The 20,050-nt window shown below is 35.5% G+C and overlaps 1 protein-coding gene across 3 annotated transcripts in view; it reads left to right on the forward strand.

Moving 5' to 3' along the window:
- The window catches only part of glra4a (glycine receptor, alpha 4a), a 271,453-nt gene that overhangs the window by 191,059 nt on the left and 60,344 nt on the right, over positions 1 to 20,050 (forward strand). For all 3 annotated transcript variants that reach the window (XM_039766014.1, XM_039766015.1, XM_039766016.1), the window contains exons 4-5: positions 12,347 to 12,570; positions 13,372 to 13,454. In XM_039766014.1, the coding sequence (XP_039621948.1) occupies positions 12,347 to 12,570; positions 13,372 to 13,454 (307 nt within the window). The remainder of the gene's footprint in view (positions 1 to 12,346; positions 12,571 to 13,371; positions 13,455 to 20,050) is intronic.

Raw genomic sequence — 20,050 nt, forward strand, 5'->3', positions numbered from 1 at the left:
TGGTTTTTAATACTTTCATCATTCATATTGCCTTCACCTATTTTTGTACATTTATATATTCTTTGACCTTAAAATGACTGAAGAAATCTACCTTTTTGCCTGTTACTAGCCTGTTTAATCCAGTTCACTGTCATAGGGGCAAGTACCCATCCTTACACAAAAATATGAAATTTTCAGTTTAACTATGAATCTTTCTACATTAAAGAATGTATTGTGCCCTTGCCATTTGTAATCACGGTTATTATGATGTAATCAGGAGGAATTATGAGTGGACTTAAAATCCATTTTGACCTTTAGATGAAAAGAGGCAAAATGATTCAGTACCAGTTATGCCGTGATTTTTCCCTTCCTTCTTTTCAAAGGAAAACTGTTCTTACTGGCTTTACTGTTAGATAAATACATTTGTTCCAGTAGTTCACAACAACAGGAATGAGAGATCTCACAAATCTTTCACAATATTGTATAAAAACTTACATTTCTGGTTACACTGACAACCATAAAAATGTAAATTTAATTTCCTAATTATCTTTTGAGGTCTTATAGTACTAGCTTTATGGATTGCCATACAAGTTTTTCTGGTAGTATTTGAGTGGTCAGTTATCACGTTTACATTTTAGACATTTTTGATTTTTGCAATCTTTTTGATTGGTCTAGTTAAACAAATATTTTAAATAGAAAAGAATCCATTGTACTAAAAGTAAAGCCACAAATGTGCATTACTATGAAAAAAGTAACAAATTAAACGGTGACAGGTGAACAACACTGCTGATAGCAACGGGAATGCTATTTGTTTTCTGTGTCAGAAAGATGACAGTAAATAATTTGACATAGAAGACAGAAAAATCAATGAATATAAGATTTAAGATTAAGAAAGCAAAATACCAGCAGGAGGATTAAACAAAAAATCTATCCAGTGAGATAAAAAGTGTAAACATCTTTTACTGTTTTCAGAATGTCAAAAGTTAAGCCACTACATTTAAAAAAAGAAATAAACTTTGTGAGACAACATTTCATATATTTAAAACCTATTATAAGAACACTGAGTTTAAAACAGTGTCAGTTATTGAAATCACTTCAAGTATTTATCTCTTCTCTGCAGAATGAAAATTGTAGTCTTTACAAATGTTGCAAAGAGCACTTGTGAAACCACTTCTTAGAAATACAGTAATGTACGCCCAGAATAACTAAAGGCACTTAACAGATGTGTCAACAAAGATTTCGAAGGAAGTCACATATTTTATACTGTGATTACTCTCAGATTGTACTGCAGCAGCCAATGATCCACTTTTGCACAGCTACTTCTAAGACAGTTGGCACTTGTTTTTGAACAGTCTGCATTTATAAGAATATGGTCATTGGCAAACATTAACCTGTTTAAGATTATTCAGTTATACCATTTATGTCACAAAATAAAAATGTTTTTTGGCAAGCACCACATTAAGTATATCAAATAAAAAAAAAATGCATGTACACTTTCTACAAGCAAAATTAGTCTAGATGTAGAATTTATGGTACTCACAATTTTCTCAGTTAAGGATTTAATGATAAATAATTTAAATGAACAAGAAGTACTTTGCATTTACATTCACTATGCTTTACCAATGAATTTTAATCTGCTATGCATTGCTGCTTTTGTTGCGTGCGGAGTGGCATGTCACTTTCAGTTGTTGAACTCTGTTTTTTCTGCTTCATCTGTACCTTTTACTAATTGACAGTAATGTAACAAATTATCCATCGATCAATCCATCTCCTACTTCTGCGTCTTTGAATTACACTGTCAAGAAGTGTTGGAAAGGATTTTAGATTGTTTTCAGGCATACTTATATACACATACACACACATACACACACACACACACACACACACACATACACATTCAGGTAGCGCCAGTTTCTAAATCTCAATCAAACTACCATGCACCTCTTTGCGATATACTATGGGAAACCACAGAAAGAAAGAGAAAATGTTTTTTTTTACCTCATACGGCAAGGTCCTATGTTGGAATGGGGTCTTTAAATTTAGGATGTCACAATACACAAACGTTGCATAAAATTATATTTTAAATTCAGTCTCCTCAATTACTACTACTTGATTATTCAACCTTAAAATAGAATTCTTGGAGACTTTTATTTATCATTCAGTTAGCACTTTTGCTGGATGTCTTGTATCTCATTCACATTTATGTGTTTTTCACACAGTTTTGTAATGCAGGTAAATCATCTACACACCAACACAATCAATTCTATTTCTGCCTCTCATTCGCAATGGAGGTAGTGTGCATTTTGTAAAAATATGACATGTTGCATATTTTCCACACGAAAACACACCCTTATGTTCATTTCTGTGATTTCCCCAAAGGAAAACTCACTTTATGGAATGCTGCTTGCTCCTGCTGCCTTTTCCTAGCAAACAACTTTTAACTATTTCTTGATTCCTGCAAGTGAGAGTTTGCATGAGAGTTCCATTTCAGTCTCTGATGCATCTTTAGGATTGCCATCGCCAAGATTCTAATCATAATTGGTAAAATGGGCACCCTCTTACTTGTACAAAACATACCACATGTTTGAATGCTCAAGAAAAGAACCACACATTACAGGAATGAATGTGATGATTTGTTTTCACTACTGATCTTTACCTAAATACAAAATGACAGACACCTGTAGAATTAATGAATGAAAATGCTTCCAGACAGAAAATAAACACATTGCTTTTTGTGTCAGTGGCATGGATTTGGCAGGAAGTAAAACACCATTTTTTATTTTTTTGAGAAGCAGACTACTGTGTTTTTCTGCTAATTCAATTTTGCACAAATCATTTCTCTCATTATTAGTTGATAACTTTCTTTTGGGTGGATCCCATATGAATGTTTAATCCATAACACAGGCAACATGAACAACAATAAGACAACTATAAATGTACAATATATAACTCTATTAGAAACAGCAATGTGTCCCCATGTTAAAAGTAATTTCTGTGACAGCCTGTGGAAGCTCTACTGAAGGTCAATAGAGAGAGCTTCTGATTTTTATATAAAGCTGAGCCCTTCAAGCTGCCCACTTTGGTTTTTATAATGGAGGAATTTCATTTATAAGAATATATTATGTTAAGGTTAACAAACATTAATCCAAAACTGTCTGTATGCCTGTGATACCTATACAATTAGAACATTAGAACATTAGAACACTCTAGACGAGAACAGGCCATTCAGCCCAACAAGGCTCCCAAGTCCTATCCACTTATTTTTTCCAAAAAAACATCAAGTTGAGTTTTGAAAGTCCCTAACGTCTTTCTGTCTACCACACTACTTGGTAGCTTATTCCAAGTGTCTAACGTTCTTTGTCTAAAGAAAAACTTCCTAATGTTTGTGCGAAATTTACCCTTAACAAGTTTCCAACTGTGTCCCCGTCTTCTTGATGAACTCATTTTACAATACAAGTCTCGATCCACTGTACTAACTCCCTTCATAATTTTAAGCACTTCAATCCTGTCACCACTTAATCTTCTTGTGCTTAAACTGTAAAGGCTCAGCTCTTTTTATCTTTCCACATAATTCAACCCCTGTAGTTCTGGAATCAGCCTAGTCGCTCTTCTCTGGACCTTTTCTAGCACTGCTATGTCCTTTTTGTAGCCTGGAGACCACGCTTAGTGCTATATAACCTAACATTCTGTTTGCCTTCTTAATGGCTTCTGAACACTGTTGGGAAGTCGACAGCTTAGAGTCCACTAGGACTCCTAAATCCTTCTCATAAGGTGTACTCTCGATTTTACGACCACCCATTGTGTATTCAAACCTAACATTTTTACTTCCTATGTGTAATACTTTACATTTACTGACATTAAATTTCATCTGCCACAAATCTGCCCAAGCCTGTGTGCTATCCAGGTCCTTCTATAATGATATAACGGATTCCAAAGTATCTGCTAATCCACCTATCTTGGTATCATCTGCAAACTTAACCAGTTGTTACTTATATTCCTATCTAAATCATTTATATATATTAAAAATAGCAGTGGCCCTAGCATTGGCCCCTGTGGAACACCACTCTTAACATCGGCCAGTTCTGATGAGGTTCCTCGCACCATCACCCTCTGCTTCCTGTATCTGAGCCAATTCTGCACACATCTAAAAACATCACCCTGAACTCCCACTTCTTTTAACTTGATGCCCAACCTCTCATGTGGCACCTTATCAAATGCTTTCTGAAAGTCCAGATAAATAATATCATAAGCTCCACTTTGATTGTATCCTTTTGTTGCCTCTTCATAGAATTCCAACATGTTAGTAAAACATGACCTCCCTCTTCTGAACCCATGCTGACTGTTCAGAATAACTCCTGTCCTTGCCATGTGTTGCTCAATCTTATCCTTAATAATTCCTTCCATTAATTATCCTGTGATACATGTTAAGCTTACTGGCCTATAGTTGCTTGGATCTGCCCTGTCACCCTTTTTATATAATGGGATGATATTTGCCATTTTCCAGTCCTTCGGAATCCAGTGCGCAGTGACTTCCTAAAAATATGTGTCAAGGGTTTATATATGTACTCACTAGCCTCCTTAAAAACACGAGGATAAATATTACCTAGTCCTGGTGATTTGTTTGATTTCATCTTATTTAATCTGAGCAGCACTTCTCCCTCTACAATTTCCAAATCCCTCAGTACCTCTTTAGTAGATGTGTTTACCTCTGGGAGGTTATCCACTTGCTCACTTGTAAACACCTCAGAAAAATGTAAATTTAGGGCATCTGCTATTTCATTGTCTGTATCGTTTAATTCCCCTTTACTATTTCTGATGAACTTCACCTCCTCCTTGACTGTTCTTTTACTACTAAAATACTGAAAGAATCTCTTAGCATCTTCTTTCGCCTTATCTGCTATATTCCTCTCCAACTGCCTCTTAGCCTTCCTGATATCCTTCTTAATGGTTGCCCTCATGTTCTCATACGTTCTACAATTCACTTTGCAGTCATTAGTCTTATATGCCTTATAAAGCAGTTTTTTCCTTTGTAACTTCTTTTTTTAAATTTGTATTAATCCACCGTGGAGTTTTTTTTAGTTTCCTATTAATTCCAAATTTAGGTATGTATCTCTCCTGCATTACATGTAAAACATTAAATTAATTAAAATTAATAAGTTCATTTTCCTTTGAATAACTATGTTTGTCACAAGGATGTATTTCCTCAAACCTGACTTTATTCATGCATTGTTTTTAAATGAAAAGCAAGACAACCTGTATAAAATCAATTCAATCTCCTGCTTTTGTACCATTTGATAATAGCAGGCAGCTTTCAAACAATAAAAGGTCTGTTTCAGGCTATTATAAAGTATATCCTGGACAAGTGGCAATTGATTATTTGATTTCAGGATTAATTAAATAAATTATCAAGAGTATTATAGGGGTCTATATTCTTACATCCTTACTGTGATTTGTGTTTATTGATACCTTGTTAATGTATGGACATAACACCAAGTGAAATTCCTTGCAACTATGTTGCGTGGAAATGAAGTTCAAGTTCAAGCTGAATCCTTTATTGCTATTATGAATTGTTATTTTTTACTTGGCAGATAGCTTATTAGGAGATAGAGTAGAAAATATTCAGATGCCAAATGTTTTTGAGTCTATTTACAATGAATTTAGTGTTTTAATTGAGTTCAGAGGCAAACAACATTTCCTAATATCTGGTTTCTGTCCTTCAATTAAGAAATAAAATGCAATTTAGGAAGGAGAAATTTATGTTTTAAGACAATTCTGGTCCTAACATATTGCTAGATAGTGGTAAGAATTTATTGTATAAAATATTGTAAGAGATGACTTGTCATCTGGGCTGATAACCCCTAAATGATTTTTTAAAAAATCACAGCAAAAGGTTTCTCCAGATTTCAATTATGTTATTAGATTTATTTTTTTATTTTACATTGTAAAAACATTTTATAAAATTTCTTACATTTCTGGGACATTGCAAATAGATATACAAGGGCAGATTAGTATGCAGAGATATATGGATATATAGATATATGGAGGACAGGCTAGTATGCTGAGATGTTATTTGTGTATCTGTTTTATTGCAGTTACAGTGATGAACAGAATCAAAAGACTTACTAAGGTTTACCATTCAAAATATATTTGATAGATAGATAAAATATATTTATTAATGGAAGATTATTTCATTGCTGATTTGAAGACTCCTAGAAATCCCATATGAATAGTTCAAATTTAACATGCCCTTCCAAACATTTTGGTATAAGAAAATCATTCATTTTAAAAAGTGAATAAATCAGATTTTAAAAAGCTTAGTGTACCCACTTATTAGTGCCTTTCACTAACTATGACTTATTGTATCCAGCAAGAGACTGAGTGACAACCTTATAAGCCTAGTGCTGACAGCCTCAAATCGTCTGCTTCCATGTTCTTTAGTAAAACACTTTTTTTACACAGAAACATATTTTCAGTTATTGAATAGAAAAAGGCTGCTAAATCTCACTTCTACCAATTAGCAACACCTACGGTTAAACCATCTTTCATGAGTAAAGACAGAAAAGTTGCATTTGGTCAAGAGAACTAATTCATATTCATTCATAAAGGCTGAGAAAATAAAGCTTAAAAAGCACCTATTTCCTACCCTCATTTTAAGGTACATACTATGAAATCTTAACTACTTTGGTTGGAATATGCATGTAGCTCACATTCTTGAGCTCCAAAATGTCCTACAAGAAAATATTATGATCACATGTTAAACGACAGAATCTCAAATTTCCAAATAACGACCAATCAATGGGGGCTCCATTATTTATAAGTTGTCAGAAACCTACATATTGGAAAATTATTGAGGAAAACCAACTTTTAGCATCAGCAATGATCTTGTCATTTATTAAAGCTATACTACAGGTCCAAGTTTATTTTTTATTGTCTTCTATCTCAAAGCGATAAAAAAGAAAGCATTAAAAGTAAACTATAAATTGTGCTTGATCCTTAAAAATGTTTCTACTGCCTTCTCTTTTTCTGTCCTCACTCTCAGCTTAATCCAGGCCACTTTATATAATCAGTCTCTTTCTGAAAGACTATCCTAAGCAGTAGCTTTTCATTATACAGCCTATTACAAGTTCTTTATCAACACTACTTAATATTAATATTGCATCATAATTTTGCCTTTAAGATACGACAGGATAGCGGCAGGTTTCTCTTCTCTGCAGTTTCAAGGTGTTCATTAGTTCTAGTTGTCTAGGAGATGGCTCTTCTAAAAAAAAAACTCTGTGGGTGGCTGCACGAAAGCACTTCCAAGTTTAAAGTCTCCCTGACATTTGTGGCTGTTTCTTTGTTTTATGCAGAAAAGCACCTGACCATCTTTTAAATCTAGTTTTGGATGAATTATCTTTTATAGGTGTTTATTTCTAGGTTATTGGTCTGTGAAGATAACCTTCCTGTCAAAGTATCTGTAATGTTTTGGTATGTGTGGTATGGATCATACAGCCTTACAAAAGTAATTTTCCTAGAAACCACATGAGATTTACTCATGCTAGAATAACCATGTAATGTTGTCTAGTATCATTGCTTTAGAAATGATTCTTACTTTAATGGTTATTTATCCATCCATTCATTTTCTGAACCTGCTTTTACCATTAGAGAGTCACAGAGAGCTGAATTCTCATGTACCGTATTTGTTATTAACCATCCCTGAATGGGTTGATAAGTTACCTAAGGATGCTCAATCTCAATTATTTTAAGAGTAAACAGAAACTTACATTTTCTAGATTGTAGAAGAGACCATAATATTTATAAAACCTAAACTGTGCTTAAAGAGAATGTACAAAATTCACACAGTGTGTCTGTTGAGTTAGAATACAGCAGTGCTAGCGACTGCCCCTCCGGGCTGCCACTTCTCTTAACAGTACACCACTCTAATGTCTACATTCTATGATGTGACTTTCTCTAGTATTGTGGTCTACACATACTGTACTTTTCACTAGTTTGCAGCAAGTGTCATTTTGAGAGACTGTATTTGAAGGCAAATGTTCTTTATTTCTTTGTGTGCTTTATTATTCAACATGGCCTAACAGTTTATTATCAGATTAAAAAGATGAAACCGATACTAATCCACATTAACTTAAAATCTTGTTTTTCCAGTGCTTATTTTCAATGCTGTGTCTACCACAGCAATTCTGTTTTATTGCAAGTTGCAAGATACACAATGTCAAAAGTCTGGATTTCCCCAGAAGGTTTTATGTTTTTAATAGAAATGGATACTTTTGTTTTATAAAAATACCATTAAATTGATTTTAAATACAGCCTTGGTATTACTATTGTTTTTAATGGTTATTAGTACTTGGAATGACTGATTTTTAATTCAATATTAAATAATTATTGAACCTCTCTCTCTGATCTAGGATCTCCTCCTCTAAACAAGCAAACACCAACATAGATTTCCAAAACGGTTTTTGGGCCCAAGCCGAGATGCCCAAAGGTTGGTGCGATAGGGGTGGTTTTGTCCTCATGAAAATTACGCCTACTAAATATCTGAACTGAACTAATAACTCGAGAATTATGTTAATGAATTTGCGAGTATAATACCAAGGCAGAAACTTCTATAAAATAGGACAACTGATTTATTAATAATTATTCTATATTTCTTCTCTACTTTTGTTTTCCTGTATGTAGGCCTGTGATAGGTGGCGCCCTATGTTGGTTGGTTGAGTTAGGATATTTAACAGAGATATTGTTGATGGCTATAACATTATTGTGTGAAGGTGTACAGAGTTTTTCAGGTATACCTCCCTGCCAGATGTTTAGAGCAAAGCTTGTGAGCTTCAGGGCTTTATATTGCACATCATCACAATCCAGTGCAGCACCAGTCATTTAACTTTGACAGAACTAGTGACTGTGATTCTTGTGATCGCTTGCCAAGAAGGAATACACCCAAAGAATAACCACATTATTTACCAATTTGTGTTTTTGCAGGGTTTTACTGCATTAGTGTTATGTTATTGAATACAAAGCCTGTATAGTCTATAGCGTTTTCCCCAATTGCCAGCACAAATTATTGTTTTGTAAATTCTGTAGTATGTGCTGTCTACTCATCTGATATAATGAAATTAACATGTACTGTGTTTGATGTCCTATACAAGCAAACACGCATCAGAATTTGGCTAAATAATGCACTTTTGCTCCGTGTGTTTGTAGGTTAGTTTTGGCTGGCTGGCAGGGGCTGGGGTTTGGTGGATCATTATCTTGTCAGGCCCAGGGTCCTTTGGGTTTGGGATCCATCCTTGGCCAAGCCTTTGCCCTGGTTCATCTCATGACCTCTTGAGCTGAGGTGACATCATACCTCATTGAGTAATTACTTATGTTGTAAATCTCACCGCTACTTCCAGTATCAGAAACACACTTTGGAAGTTCTTGACCACTTTCCTCAAATTTACCCCTGGCCAGCCCAAGGTTATCTGGGCATTTCAGAGCCAAAATAATAACCAAAGGACCAGTCTCCCTAAATAATCAGAGTACCTTTAACATACCCAAAATATGCAAGCTTAGCTAATTTGTAAGTCTAAATTAGATCTTTTAATGTGAAAGTGAGTGTACCTGGTGATGAACTTGTCCCATCTAAAGAAAACCAGTCATAACACAAACGTAATTAAAAAGCGGGTTCAAAAAACAAATGGATGGGTGTTCTTTAATTAATTAGGCTGCTCTTATACTGTAACTGTATATTAGAAACAATTACATTTAAATTCAAAATCTGTTATACTCTTAAACTTTTCATTGCCACATTGGCATAGGAGGAAGTGTAAAAAAAATACAACTAACCTGGAGCTGTTTTAGGTTCATATTCGTTTTCCCCATGAGTGCCAACATGCACTGGTATTAATTGAGGCTAATATCTGAAATATAATGTTACTCACTTGGGAACATTTTTTCAAAACATTTTTAACATGAAACACAATGCTTAAGAAATACATTGTGCTTTACTGTATTCTTTCAGAAGAGACCCTCTTTCTGGTCTACTGTACATGATTGCTAGAGTTGATTGCGCATTTTAAACAGTTCTGCTTCCCAAATATCAATATGGCAATGGCACAGCAAGACATCACATAGTGTTAATCTGCTTACTCTTTCTATTCATTTCTCTGCTGCTGAGCTGACTGATTTCCAAGTCTGATTTCTGGGGTTTATCACTAGTACGTCATTTTCAATGGGATGAGTGATATATGAGGGTTTATCCAAATACCATTCAGAAAAGAAGCACAACAAAAAATATTAAATATTTAAAAGGTCTTGTCAAAAAGTTTTTGACACTTTTCGTTTTACTCACTATATGTTAATATGGTATATAAAAATTACCTCATAATAATGATGGTTCTGTTTTCATGATCCATGACAAAACTAGATTTATTCAAAATTATTTTCAAAATAAATATTTATATTCAATAACGCAGCTGAGTCTTGCAGGCAATTTTGCTGACTAAAAAACCCTCTAAACAAGGGGTAAGAAAAATATACTGCTTGCTGCTTTACAGCCCCACTGTCAGTTTTTAACGGTTTTCTGCTATGATTGTTTACCTCCATATCCGCATGCCATTCTAACTAAAGCTGGCCTAACAAGGAAGCATCCTCAACCCAGGCATGTTTGTAAAGATGTCTTTCACAATCTAAATGCAGAAAAAATGTATGCACTATTTCTCCTGTAAAAATCACTAAATAAAAAATCCTACAGGTCATTCTACTTCTTCTTCTTTCCGCTGCTCACGTTAGGGGTTGCCACAGCGGATCATCTTCTTCCATATCTTCCTGTCTTCTGCATCTTGTTCTGTTACTCCATCACCTGCATGTCCTCTCTCACCACATCCATAAACCTTCTCTTAGGCCTTCCTCTTTTTCTCTTCCCTGGCAGCTCTATCCTTAGCATCCTTCTCCCAATATACTCTGCAAATCTTCTCTGCACATGTCTAAACCAACACAGTCTCGCCTCTCTGTCTTTGTCTCCCAACCATCCAACTTGAGCTGATCCTCTAATGTACTCATTTCTAATCCTACCCATCCTCGTCAAACCCAATGCAAATCTTAGCATCTTTAGCTCTGCCACCTCCAGCTCTGTCTCCTGCTTTCTGGTCAGTGCCACCGTCTCCACCTCATATAACATAGCTGGTCTCACTACCGTCCTGTAAACCTTCCCTTTCACTCTTGCTGATACCCGTCTGTCACAAATTACTCCTGACACTCTTCTCCACCCCATTCCATGCTGCCTGCACTCTCTTTTTCACCTCTCTTCCACAATCCCCATTATTCTATACTGTTGATACCAAGTATTTAAACTCATCCACCTTCACCAATTCTACATCCTCACCATTCCACTGACCTCCCTCTCATTTACACACATGTATTCTGTCTTGTTTGTACTGACCTTCATTCCTCTCCTCTCTAGAGCATATCTCCACCTCTCCAGGGTCTCCTCAACCTGCTCCCTACTAACGCTACAGATCACAAAGTCATCAGCAAACATCATAGTCCATGGGGAGTCCTGTCTAATCTCATCTGTCAACCTGTCCTTCACCATTGCAAATAAGAAAGGGCTCAGAGATGATCCCTGATATAATCCCACCTCCACCTTGAATGCATCTGTTACTCCTACCGCAGACCTTGCCACAGTCACACTTCCCTCGTACATATCCTGTACAACTCTTACATACTTCTTTGCCGCTCCCGACTTCCTCATACAATACCACAACTCCTCTCGAGGCACCCTGTCATATGCTTTCTCCATGTCCACAAAGACACAATGCAACTCCTTCTGGCCTTCTCTATACTTCTCCATCAACACCCTTAGAGCAAATATTGCATCTGTGGTGCTCTTTCTTGGCATGAAAAAAATCCTATAGGTTATTAATGGCTGGAAATGTTGAAAGTTAAAAACAAGCAGTTACATATAACAAACAAGTTTAATTATTAATAGCAGAGGTTGAATAAATGCACAATGTAAATGAGACCGATGTGAAAAAAGATATGGGTAACACCATTACATTTCTGTGGTGTCAAAAAACAGCTAAATGAAAAAAAAATAATGAAGGCTAGCAAAAGAAAATAGTCAAAGGAGCATTGATCTGTTCCCTCCCAAGTCCTGTTGAGTCAAATGAGAAACACCTCCTGCAATGGGATTCTTTTTTTTTTCCTCCTGTCCAGAAGGGGCAGAAATGGAGGCGAGGTAGAAATTGTATCATTTTTCATCATTCAGATTGTGTTCCTTCCTTAGACACCAAAACTAAAATCTAAAGTCACAATATGTATTCACATTTTTCTGTCTTGAAAATGACAAAATGCAGAACTATTTACACTTAATGTTCAAATTCTTTCTCAGGACTACAGGTTAAATGTGTTTCTAAGACAGCAGTGGAATGATCCTCGGCTGGCCTACAGTGAATACCCAGATGACTCTCTTGATCTTGACCCATCTATGTTAGATTCCATTTGGAAACCTGATCTTTTCTTTGCAAATGAGAAAGGTGCCAATTTCCATGAGGTGACAACAGATAACAAACTACTGAGAATCTTTAAAAATGGGAATGTGCTCTACAGCATCAGGTAAGATTTTGGTTTCTAAATTATATTTCTTAGTCTCCATCTTTTGTGTTTGTTTTCTCTTCTGTCATCTTAACAACTGTTTCTGAATGGGTAATTATTTAAATATAAAATATCTATGATACAATGTTTCTTAGTTTAGCTGTGACTTGGGTCCCAGGGTGGAACATCCCACTAGGGAAATTCATCGCTGATCCTCTGACACTCATTTCTTAATGGAAATTCACGCCTTCTGAGTTCAGTTATCATTTCATCTTTGATCTGCCAGCCTTGAAGTTGCTCTGCCTTAGGCATACTCTTTTCTTCAATTCCATTCCATCTTGGTGTTATTTTACTTTTTTCTCTATCACATTCAATATTCTTTCCTTCCTTTTTCATCGAATATACAGGCATGCTGCTTGTATTTTTCTACTAATATTTTTTTAGCTCATTTCCCTCCACCTTGAATACACTGCCTACTGGATTGTCGTTTTTCATTGGAAGCTACTGTACATACTGAAACTGTGTCAAAGATTGCTTTGTTCTTCATTTTATATTTTTTATTGTAATCATTGCTTCTACTGGTTAATTCCACATTTATAGTAAATGTAAGTGAATATGAAACAATTTTGAGTACATAATCCACTGACTTTCTAACCACTCACTAGATCCCTTTGCTATTAAATGCTTTTCAACTGTCCAAGTATGTTTGCTTCTCTAAGCTGTTATCTATCACTGCTGTACTTCTTTGAAAAAAGCATTCTGTATGTGTCCCCTGTTCTATTTTTCTCCTTTTGTGCCTCCCATCGCTTGTCTCCCTCTCAGGCTGACTCTGATCCTTTCCTGTCCTATGGATTTGAAGAATTTCCCCATGGATATTCAGACCTGCACCATGCAGCTTGAGAGCTGTGAGTTTCTGACTTAGTGATCTCCTTTTCTATGTTCTACATCTCCTTAGTCAGTCAATGGCTTCTTTAAAGACATTTAGCAAAAATGTAAACTCTCCTAGTTTACACTTGCATGTCAAATAATGTATTTGTTGTTATTGTAATTTCTGAAAAATAAACTTTTCTGAGTTTAAAAACAGCACACAATAGGAAATATAAATGCTTTTCACTGGCCAAAAATAGAAAGGTACTATTATATTATTATTTGTGTTACCAATGAAAAGGTGTTGTAGACATAAAAATAGCAATAATAAATACAGCTGAAAGCAACAATGACTAGGAAATGCCTCATATCATAAATTAAAAACCAATGTCAACCCGCCTTTTTTTTTTAATCAATAATGATGTATTCATGTATGACATATATTGTAATTTGCATTTTCAGGAAAACATACGTGGTAACAGAAAATTTTTTAAAACCTTGTACACTCTATACAAATACATAATGTTTACAGTGTTTAACATTGGATTAAATGACATTCTTTAGAAATTATAGTTTTTTGGGAATACTTTACATGTTACATTTTCAAAGCAATTTCTCTCACCTAGAATACTGTGCAAACCAGTCCAAAACATTAAATTGATATATATATTACAAGGTCACAGGGGTCTGCTGGAGCCAATCCCAGCCAACACAGGACGCAAGGCAGGAGGAACAAATCCCGGGCAGGGTGCCAGCCCACCGAAGATATATATATATATATCCATATCTATCTATCTATATTTATATATATATATATATATATATATATATATATATATATATATATATATATATATATATATACACAGTAAACTCTCGTTTATCGCGGTTAATCCATTCCAGACTCTACCGCGATAAATGAATTTCCACAAAGTAGGATTCTTTATTCATAAATCGAATATTTTTGCAGTTAGAGCATAGAAAACCTGTTTACGACCTTCTAAATACATTTTTGTTAACATTATTAGAGCCCTCTAGACATGAAATAACACCCTTTAGTCAAAAGTTTAAACTGTGCTCCATGACAAGACAGAGATGACAGTTCTGTCCCACAATTAAAAAAATTCATATCTTCCTCTTCAAAGGAGTGCGCATCAGGAGCAGAGAATGTCAGAGAGAGAGAGAGAGACAGAAAGAGAGAGAAGCAAACAATCAAAAATCAATAGGGCTGTTTGGACTTTTAAGTATGCAAAGCACCGCCCGACAAAGCAGCTGCAAGGAAGGGAGCAATGTGAAGGTAGTCTTTCAGCATTTTTTAGAGGAGCGTCCGTATCCTCTAGGCCAGTGTCCGAATAGCCCCTCTGCTCACACCCCCTTTCTTCAGGAGCAGAGAATGTCAGAGAGAGTGAGAAAGACGGAGAAAAGCAAACAATCAAAAATCAATACATGCTGCTCAGGCTTTCAAGTATGCGAAGCATCGTGCGGGAGGCATATCGTATATCATTGAGGAGTTTTACTTAATATGTAATACATGCTCTGATTGGGTAGCTTCTCAGCCATCCACCAATAGCGTCATCCCTTGTATGAAATCAACTTGGCAAACCAACTGAAGAAGCATGTACCATAAATTAAAAGACCCATTGTCAGCAGAAATATGTGAACCAGTGAAAAATCAGTGATATATATTTAGATATGCTTACATTTAAAATCCGCGTTGGAGTGAAGCTGCAAAAGTCAAAGCACGATATAGCAAGGGATCACTGTATATATATATACAATTTGACTCAAGATAGGAATGAACAAAGACAAATTACAAACAGCACAAAACAAGCAAAAACCAACTTAGAGCTTATTTTTGCCGAATGGGATTTCTACCCAATTGTACCAGCTTCTTATATCACCACAGCATACTTTCCATACCAGTGACCCATCTGACTTTAAAATCAGTTACTCTTTACCAAGAGTAGTTTTTTTTTTATCCCCATTACTGGTTTACTTCTGTGGCAAACTCCATAATTATTTCCTAGAACATGGACAGGTTTAACCCTTGGAGCCACCAGACAACAGTGCCCATCTGCATGACCTTGGCTGCCTAAACACTAATTGATTCATTGAGGACCCAGCCTCCAAAGGAATGCCTGGGCTGTGTTTTATGTATTTTGGACAGAATCCACAATCCTAGGTTAGGAGCACACGCTGATACAGCGCATTGCCACACTCACCACATGACAAACCAACTCAGGAACCCAGATTAGGACCCAAGTGCAGCCATGTGGCGGGTGACACCACACTAGTACAGATGGAATGGAACAGTGTGAGGTTTTTTTATGGTGGCTAGAGTGCCAATTCTGCTACCAACCCCCAGGTTTTTCCCTGAAAGGTTGATGGGCCTACATGCAGGGTTGGATGCAGATTAACGTCACACCCAGGACGATCAATTGCAGGTTAAGGGCTTTGCTCAAGGGCCCAATGAAGTAGAGTCACTTTTGGCATTTACGGGATTCAAACCGGCAATCTTCCGAATGCCAAGTGCAAATCCCTAGCCTCAGACTTTGAAAAAGTGTATAGGTTCTGAGATCTACAGTATATGGTGGTAATAAATAATCCTCCACCATGTGTCATTTATGTTCTGTAAAATTAGGAAATATTTGTTAAACACTCCATATCAAAACTATTACAAATAATGCTACTCTATTCTTACTCTAGAAAACCACTAACTTTAGTGTAGTGGCAACTGATGTTATGTTATCTAGCTTACTGGAAGTTAGACAAATTTAGATTTCTAAACACACCTGAAAATGCAGCAAAAGTTGCTTCTTCATTCTTTTATTTTTTTTCTTTTCTGTGCTCCTGACTGGTGTGGCCGTGACACCATCTATCTGCTTGTTAATGGAAAATGATCACAACCTGTTGACTGGCTGTCAACAATGTTAATTTGACAATTCATGAAACAGCAATAACATCAGTCAAGGCAAGCTGTGGACCTCCAGATCTGTGCACCATTGAGGAGGTTGTTGCTCCACCTTATATGTCAGTGATGTCATGAAATACACTTAATTACACTATGGCTAAGATTAGGGTGTATGTGAAAGTTACCTACCGGTAACTCAAATCAAGTAAACCAAGTGATACAAATATGCAATCTAATTGGCTGTCCAGCAGAGCTCCTGAATGACGTAGGCAACACCCAAAGGAACTCCCACATCCTTCCTCCAATCACAGAACCCTTCCAAGGAATTAATGCTTTATATAAAAACATACAGACACATGTATTGTCTGCACAGTTTATAGTCTTTACTTGGATCAGTGGCATTCTGAAAATTATTATTCTACAATTAAACATGACAGTTTAGATAGAATATATCCATAAATGGATCTGTTATGTGTGATATCATCTTCACTCAAAGGCAATTCAAGTGCCACCACAGATGCTGAGAAGCAAAAGAAAATGTAAACACATTAGTAATAGCAAAATAAAATAATTACTACACTTAATTAAAAACTAGAGTAACAGACCAGAATAAAACATTGTCAGCAGCAACTCTAGCAAGAAAATGTTATACTAAAATAATGAGTCTGTGGCCTTGGTTTGATTGCTGAGACTGATGGGGCTTTTCTTATAATTGTAGACAGGTCACTCCAATTAGACCTAAAGGTTTGCATACATACCCACAAACCCGAAAAGTAAAAGAGAATGAATGATGAATTGTCATGATAAACAACTGACATTAATGTACTTTAAAGATTGTGAGATGCAAACTTGTGGGCTCTTTAATCAGTCAAGAAATGAGTTATTATGCCACATGGTACATTTTGAGATACAACGCACGACGTAGGTAAGTGATTTGTCAAATAATATGAATGCAGCTTAGCACGATGTAATATGCTAACGCACAGTATGTTTGAAATTACATGATTACTTTGTCATAATTTGATATTTGATGTTATTCAAAGACACTTCCCCACAGATATTTTAAAGTAGAAGGAAACCCCCCATCATAAAGTAAACAAGGCAACCAAAATATAATAACATGATAATAATCATTTGCTGTGTTCGCAGTTGGAGAACAAGTAACAGTGGATACCACAGTAGTGAAGGTAAATATCCACTCACTCTGTCAAAGAATACAGAGCTTATGAAGTAGAAAGCAACTGATGCCAGAAAAATAAAAAATATTTTGACTTGTTAGATTGTTAAACAATCAGGGATTAACACTATAAAACTGACTTCACCAGGTGCCATAATTTCTCAGTCAACTTCATATATTATGTCATTCTTTATAGAAGGTATAATTTTAAGCGCCGTTAATGATTATGATTTATTGCACCTGTGCTGTCAATCATTCCATTCTAAGTAGAGTAGAAAAAAGTTTTTTTTTACATTTTTTAGTCACATACTGTATAGTGTAGCATTAACAGTAAAAGGCCTGCTCATAAACATGACAGGACTTCCTGTTTTGTTCTCAGTTTTAGTAAGAAAAGTGGCGTGTTAGGGGAAATAACATACTGAATAATTTATGCTTTTGTAACTCAGACCCCAAGGGACTAAAACAGACATCACTATTACTCAGACGTGTCAAGCATGCAACACAGTTGCTGAAGGCCTCATGCATTTCAAATGAGCTTGCAATCTCAGAGTATAAGAGGGATAACACACACAATTCAAGACAAGCATATCAGGGCGGAGGGAAGAGTGGAGAGGAAAGTGTAGGGAAAGAAGCAACTTTTAATAGTCAAGCGGAAGGTGTTTATCACAATATTTATTTGGAATCCTGTCAAGTAAATCTCAATTCAGTACATGGCAAATGAAGCGTATCTGCAGAGACCTTTTGTAAAACATATGGTACAAACAAATGCAGTCACAATTGCACTAATTAAATGTTCACTCCAAGCCTTTTTGCTGACATTAGCCATCTACAGCTGGTAAATGAAAAATGTTTAAGGCAACAATTTCAGACTTAAGCGAAGTTGTTCCAATTTGTTTGCCTCCAACACACTTTTTTGTTAGCAAATACAATTTCATCACTGCAAAAAAACTCTCAATGTTCGCTTTATTTTCCTTTACACATGAAAACGTGTTAGATTTTTACACTAAAACATTTATTTATTTGCTTATATATTTATTAGTATTGATACTTTATATATCTAGTTAAAGCAATTTCATCTCCCATTGAAAACCAGCAGATCTAGAACAGTGAGCCTGTCCTTGGAGTAGTCTTTTCTTTTCTTTTCCTTCTCTATTGGTTTTTGTCATTCATAATGTTTAATTTTCTTACTTACTTTCTGGTTAATTTATAATAATAAAGGAATAAAGGAATTAATAATAATAAAGGAAAGTTCATGGGCATCCCTTATGTTGCTCACATAAGGAAAGGATAGTCTTTCATAAGGGAGAGACTAGAAACACCACAAAGACAACTAGCCGGCGATTCTATCCCTTTCAATGTTCCATTCAAACACTCTTCTCAACAAAGCCTAAGACAATATATAAAAGGGTTCTAACATTTCACAAACTGCATTATTTACAATTCTTATTCTGAGTCAGTTTGATTTGTATTTCGGCTCACAAGAAAAAATAATCCATAGTTGAATGTCTCATTGAAGATTACAATGGAAGTGTACCATCATGAAGAATTTAGGGGAAAAGCAGACGTTTGCTTGTAGATTTTTTTAAAAGAAATGAAAAGAAGGAATAAAATGCCTTTATAACTCATATAAATCAAACAACCAATAGCTGTGTTTCTGGCAAAAAAATCATATGATTGTCAGAACACCGCATTGCCAATTAATAAAAATAAATGAAACAATACCATCCACATTTAAACCTTCCATTAAATACAAGTCTGCATGACATTTCTCCTATCACAAACAAGTAAAATATTTCCACCACAAATTAAAAGTCATTATTCTGCATATAGTATTCCATATTTTGGCACATATACAGTATGTATTTATAGATGTGGCATCCATCCTTCTGTTCCATTTTTTAAACCTGCCAAATTTAAGTATAGAGCTTTGCTGAGCCTTTATGGTCAGACTGAGCACAAGACTAGAATAAACTCTTGACAGAAGACCAGTTCAATCAAAGTACACACTCGCACACACACTTATACTCACTCATACTGGGTAGTTGAAATTCACCAAATAATCTAAGCCACTCAAAAAATAAAAATGCTAAGACACTGAGAAAATGTACAAACTCCACATAGACAGTAACCAAGGTAATATTTGAGTCTAGTCTCCTGGACATGCGAGGCAGCAGTTTTAGGAAATGTGTCAACATACCACCAGGGTGTATACAAATTTATCTAAATTATTGTAGACATACATAACTGACTTAGCAAGTCACAAAATGAGTTAAATACATTGTGAAATAAACTGGTAGAATAAAAAGAGGTAAAAACTAAGTTTGGTACAGATTAGGTAACTCTGAATAAGAAATGAACTAATGCCTAGTTTCTACATCCACATTCTTTGATACTCGTACAATCCAATTCAGGGTTACAAAGGTTATCCTGGCAGGTTTTGTCACAAGGCATAGAGTGACACTGCACAGAATGTCTATCCATTGTATGGCATACTCAATATAATGCAAATTCAGAGTTGCCAAATAACCTAACATCATGAGCATCTG

The sequence above is a fragment of the Polypterus senegalus genome, chromosome 10 (genome assembly GCF_016835505.1).
Source record: "Polypterus senegalus isolate Bchr_013 chromosome 10, ASM1683550v1, whole genome shotgun sequence".
NCBI classification, from domain to species: Eukaryota; Metazoa; Chordata; class Cladistia; order Polypteriformes; family Polypteridae; genus Polypterus; species Polypterus senegalus.